The sequence below is a fragment of the Malania oleifera genome, chromosome 5, assembly GCF_029873635.1.
Source record: "Malania oleifera isolate guangnan ecotype guangnan chromosome 5, ASM2987363v1, whole genome shotgun sequence".
NCBI classification, from domain to species: Eukaryota; Viridiplantae; Streptophyta; class Magnoliopsida; order Santalales; family Ximeniaceae; genus Malania; species Malania oleifera.
Window position 1 is genome coordinate 61,234,784 of NC_080421.1, and position 6,234 is coordinate 61,241,017.

General features: G+C 37.0%; 1 protein-coding gene across 1 annotated transcript; it reads left to right on the forward strand.

The window, feature by feature from the left end:
• Positions 1 to 2,584: 2,584 nt before the first annotated feature.
• LOC131155189 (cation/calcium exchanger 4-like) lies at positions 2,585 to 5,423 on the forward strand. Its single transcript, XM_058108141.1, has one exon. The coding sequence runs from the start codon at positions 3,038 to 3,040 to the stop codon at positions 5,015 to 5,017; it is 1,980 nt and encodes a 659-aa protein (XP_057964124.1). The 5' UTR covers positions 2,585 to 3,037; the 3' UTR covers positions 5,018 to 5,423.
• Positions 5,424 to 6,234: the final 811 nt, after the last annotated feature.

The following is a 6,234-nucleotide window of genomic DNA, read 5'->3' on the forward strand; positions in this document are numbered from 1 at the left end:
TATCTTTACATTTCCTATGCCAACGATTTTGCAAGAAGCATCATTACCCATAAGAACTGTTCCAGAATTTACTAACTTGTAAGTGCTGAACCACTCCTTGTTTGGAGTCATGTGATAAGAACATGTCGAGTCAAGTATCCAAGAGTTCGTTAGATTATCCGACTCCGTTGAAACTAATAGAACATCACCATCCGCTGAATCCTCTTCTTGAACAACATTCATGGATTTAAAATCCCTTCATGCATATTAGCATTTCCCTTCTTCCAATCCGGACATTCCAATTTCACATGCCCCTTTTTACCGCATTTATAACACCGAATTTCCTTCTTCTTCTTGGATTGATTCCGAAACTTCTGATTAGACCCATTTTTAAACTTTCCTTTGCCTCGCTCATTACTACCTTTTACCGCAAGTCCTTCTCCTTCATCACATATTTTCAATATTTGATGAAAATTTAACAAGACAATTGTTACCTCTTCCAAATCAAGAGTTTCTTTTCCCCACGTAAGAGTGGCCACAAGATTTTCATAGGTATGAGTTGAGGGCAAAGAATTTAACAGCATCAAAGCCTTATCATCCTCATCAAACTTCACATCAATTCTCATAAGATCACTTATGATTTGATTAAACACATTGATGTGTTGATCTAAACTAGATCCTTCTACCATCTTAAGTCAATATAAATGCTGCTTAAGAAAAATTCAGTTATTGAGAGATTTAGACATGTACCGACTTTCTAACTTTTACTAGATAGCCACTAGAGAATCTTCCTCCATCACCCAATAGAGAACTTCGTCGGCTAAACACAAGCGTATTGTTGATGCTACCTTTGCTTTCAAATCTAACCATGTTGCCTCATCCATTCCTTTTGGTTAAGTATCAAGCAAATTTTTAGCCATTCCTTGTTGCACAATAATATCTTTCACTCTCCTCTGCCATAAATCAAAATTTTCGGTTCCATCGAATTTGAAAACGTTAAATCTTGCAGAAGACGATCCCGATGCCATAACAACAAACGTTCTGATACCACTTTGTTGGGATATAGATTGTATAATGAAATTGCATAGCGGAATAAATAACAAGAAAAACAAGTAACACAACCAATAAGAACAACAACACGATTTACGTGGTTCAGTAAAGCCTACATCCATGAAAGCAATGACATACAAATTCACTATGGAAATCAAAATGTACACAATACACTTCAATAATGATCACTCTCTCTCTCTCTCTCAAAATATGCCCAGATGACATATATAGAGGTTCCTCAAAGGTTTCCCCCTGTTTGCCCAACCACCCAACGTTCAAAAATTCAAAATTCAAAAAAACTGTCACAGCCCAGGCACCTCTCATCGACGAACACAGGGTCTCGTCAACGAGACCAAGAAGATTCTTCGTCGATGAATACAGGGTTCTCATCGACAATGTTAGAAGTCTGAAATTTACTGCTTTTGGTAATTAATCATCGACAAGCTTCAGAGCCTTTATCGACGAACCTCTGCTGTTCTTTCGTCGACGAGCATAGGCTCCTCGTCAACGAGTCCTGTTGTATTGCCCCCATCATGTGTTTCCTACTTCCTTCTTTACTTATCAAAACAGAAGTATAAGAACCACAAATAACAATCGGGCTCTATATATGATCAACCAATTGATGCTGCAACTTGTTTCTTTCATGTTTTCATATTATTTTTCAAAAAATTGTTTTTCAAAAAGAGAGACATACACAAGATAAGAATGATAATTATCCATAAAAGTGGGTGTCATAAGGTACTAATTCTTTAAATTCCATAAAAAAAAAAAAAAAAAGGAATTGACAAATGAGGAAGCCAATGGTTTAGTAGTTTATACTTGTTTGATTTTAAAAAGGTCACCAAATATGTTAACAATTAAAAACAGTCACCCAAGCCCGGTGTTGAAAATAAGAAGTTTTACTTTATTTGCTAGTGAAAATCATTTTATTTTCTATTTTCAAATTTTTCAAAAAAATTTAAAATAATAAATTGTTGGTTTTCCATTTTCCTAAGTTGGTATGGGAAAGATGAAAATTGTTTTTTACTATTTTAAAATTTTTTGATTTCTTATATAATCTTTAAAAAAATTAAAAACAAGGTGTACTTTTGTAATTATTTAGAAAATTAAAAATAAAAAGTCAAAAACTATTTTTCACAAACTAAACAAACCTTTTTTTTTTTTTTTTCCTCTTTTACACAATCTTCGAAACTAAAAGAAATTAAACTATTTCTATGTTTTTTAGAATATTAAAAATAAAAAATAAAAATTATTTTCTTAAATTAAATGGAGCTTATTTTTTGTTTTAAACGATTTATGTGGAGATATTATTTTTATTGTTATTTATTTTATTTTTAAAAAATTTCTCAAAAAAAAATTTTAATGACAAAAAGCTATCCCTATGTATATGCACATGTTTTAAGAACAATCTATCAAGGCCAGGGCAGGGATAATTTGTCTTTTTTTTTTTTTTTTCGTTTTATAGAGAGGATATCAAATGACGGTAGTTTTGGCTCTTGGTTATTTATTATTTACTACTCTTCGGCTTCTGTAATAAACACCTCGGGCTGCCAAAGGTCACCCCGTAAGAAGGGCGACGCGCAGCCGGAACGCGCTTTGCCCCCGACATAACAAAATCCATCCAGGCCATCCTACCATTACATTACAATAGGCTCGTCTTCTTCTCCAGCTACAGATTGTGCAAGAAACTGCGAAGAAGCTGCTTCTCTTGTTCCCAATCTCCACAGGGACCTACCTCTTTGAATCTTCCCCCGAATCCCTTCAATTGCATTTACCTTCAACCAAATTTCTCTGTAATAATTCTCTTTCTACCTTCTACCTTCTTCTTCTTCTTCTTCTTCTTCTTCTTCTTGGCTTAATTCTGTTCCCTCACATCGAAATTAGGGTTTCAGATTTCCTGGTTGAAACCCTAGACAAGACCCTTTTGACCGCGGCCCTCGAATTACTCGTCTTTTTGATCGATCGGCTATTCCTTATGGAAATTTAGGGTTAGAGGGAGGAGGATATAATGGTGGAACGGAAGAATTTTCACCCCTCGCGGCGTTTTTCTCCGTTTCGCAGTGTTTTTAACGGAGCTTGTGCAGTAGTCATGTTTTTCCTCTTCTACAACCAGGAAGAATTTATGAGAAATAAGTTTCTAAGGAGCGCTCTTTCGGTTCTTCCTCCCCGTTGGAGTATCGGAGATGCCTTCTTCACTCAGGTAAGTGACGTTGAGGTAATTCATAGAAGAACTGCTGAAATAAGTGTTCCTTCGTCAAATTATACTCTTGGTGTTAATGGGTCTGTCCAAAATAATGTATCCGTGAATGATCCCAACTGGTGTGGTGACTTGTTTGAGCACAAGGGTTATAACAGCCGGTGTGAGTACTTGGTAGCCCACCCAAACTGCACTTCAGGGGGCCTTTTCAACTACATATTCTTTTTCTATTGTGATTGCGAGAGATTTAGTGTTTTGGGATATGCAGTCTTGGCAATGTGGCTTGCTGCTTTGTTCTATGTATTGGGTAACACAGCCGCAGACTACTTCTGTTGTTCATTGGAGAAGCTTTCGAGTCTTTTGAAGTTGCCTCCAACTGTGGCAGGAGTTTCTCTGCTTCCACTTGGGAATGGAGCTCCTGATGTATTTGCGAGCATAGCTGCTTTTGTCGGCAAGGATGCAGGCGAAGTGGGTCTAAACAGTGTGTTGGGTGGGGCTGTGTTTGTTGCCTGTATTGTGGTGGGAACCGTTTCAATTTGTGTGGCAGAGATGAGGATTCAAATCGATAAGAAATGTTTCATTAGAGATATCGGTTTCTTTCTCTTCACTCTTATGTGCCTTGCCATTGTATTGGTTGTTGGTGAGGTGAGTGTTGGGGGAGCCATTGCCTTTGTCTCAATTTATTTTGTGTACGCGTTCTTTGTTGCTACAAATGAGATTTTAAGGAAACAGGCCCGGAAGTTGAGGTTGGATGCTGTCACTCCATTGCTTCCTGTTAGAGGAAGTATCTTTTCTCATGGGAGTGAAGAAGATGAATCAATTTATAGTTCCCTGCTTGAGTCTGACTCTGGGAGTGATGTTCCACATCTCCAAACTAGGCTGCCCCAGTGGATGTGGGCTTCGAATGTGGCAATTTATTCGAATCAGGCTTTGAAGGCTAATGTGGCAGAGAGCCCACGATCCTTGTGGGGTTGGACCGAGGAGGAGATGGCTTATGGCCACTCGCCCTTCTCTTGTTCTAATCTATTTTCCTTGCTGGAGATGCCATTTACACTCCCTAGACAGTTGACAATTCCTATAGTTGATGAGGAGCGGTGGTCGAAGGGGTTTGCTGTGGCTAGTGCAGTTTTGGCTCCCATTCTATTGGCATTTTTATGGAACACTCAAGATAATGTGGGTTCTTTAAATGGAAAACTTGCTTATGTATTAGGATTTGCACTGGGTGGAACACTTGGAGTTCTTGCATTTTTGTACACCAGGCCTGACCAGCCACCTCGTAGGTGCTTATTTCCATGGGTTTTTGGAGGATTTTTTATGAGCATCATCTGGTTCTACATTGTTGCGAATGAGCTTGTTGCTCTATTGGTAGCACTGGGTTTTATTTTTGGAATCAACCCTTCCATCCTTGGATTAACTGTATTGGCCTGGGGTAACTCTATGGGTGATTTAATGTCAAATGTTGCATTGGCAATAAATGGTGGAGATGGTGTGCAGATTGCTATATCAGGATGCTATGCTGGACCAATGTTTAACACTCTTGCTGGTTTGGGGATCTCAATGCTGCTCGGAGCTTGGTCAGAGAGACCTGCATCATACATACTCCCTAGAGATGGTAGCTTATTTTATACCATGGGATTTCTCATCTCAGGACTCATTTGGTCTCTTGTAGTTCTACCACGGAATGATATGCGTCCCAGCAAGATGTTAGGAATTGGGCTTATAATCATCTACTTATTGTTTCTCTTTTTTAGGGTGAGCACTGCCATGGGTGGTGTGTCTTTGGATGGCTGAAGTTAACCCTTACATTTACAAGAAACAAGTTGATATTGATGTACGAACCCTTGGGGTTCATCCTGTTTGGAGGAAAACTTTTGAATCTCTTGCACACTGTTGAGCTGTGGTGGTAATATCTATTCTGCAACTTGCATCCCACAACAATATAAAGGCAGAGGATAATATCCTATTGATGAAGAGGATCATTCAAGCTCGTTCAAATGAATAGATATTGGTGGAAATTTTTATCTCAACTGTGTTTGATTATGTATTTTCTCATGGTGTATAGCTTTGCTTGTGTTTGATGTTGCGATCCGCTCGAGATTATTGTTCATGCGGTTTGCATATCAGATCAGATGATTTGTATTTTCTATTTTTAGTTTACCGATGTGAAATATTAATGTACTCTTCAAGTTGCTTTTTTTTTTTTTTTTTTGTCATGGCATTTTAGTTCCAAAATTATCCTACATATACTTTTATCTGATTTCCTGCATTTGTCTGTTACAACTTTTTAACTCAAATGCCTAAATAAAACTCTATTAGTATGTTTGATTCAAGCAATGGAATTGAGGTATGAAAGAAATCGAGATAGGAATGAGTAAGAACAGGAATATACACTGTTTGAAAGCGTCTGGTGTGTTTGATAGTCACGTATATGATTGTGGGGATTATAATGCAGTAATGCTGCAATTGAAAAATACGCCATATTTTAAAAAAATGCACAATGTCAAATTATTTAATTTTGTAATCATATACTTACTTTAATTCAACCTTATTTTATTTAAATTTTTTCTTTTTTAGATTTTAATAATCTTTGCACTTCTAAAACATAATCATGGGAAAATATATTTAAAACTTTTTGAAGTTTGATAATGGTACCCCTCTTGATCATGAAAAAAAATGAGATCCATCAAATGACTAACATGATCTTCTAGTCAAACCTATTATGAAGATCACAAGGGTTTAATGACTGTCACTACTTCATTTTTCCACCCCAATGAATGCTTTGCTAACCTTGTTGTCCTATAAAAGGGCATCATCTCCCTCCCATTTGGAACACACACGTTGCATGCTTAAATTAAGTTGAGATTCCTGAAGAGCTCACTAAAGCTGCTAACTATTAATGGTGGAATTTGAAATGAAAGATTTAGGAAAGATAAAATATTGTCTTGCCCTACAAATCGAACAAGTAAATGGCAGAATTCTAGTTCATTAATCTAAATATACTGAAAAGA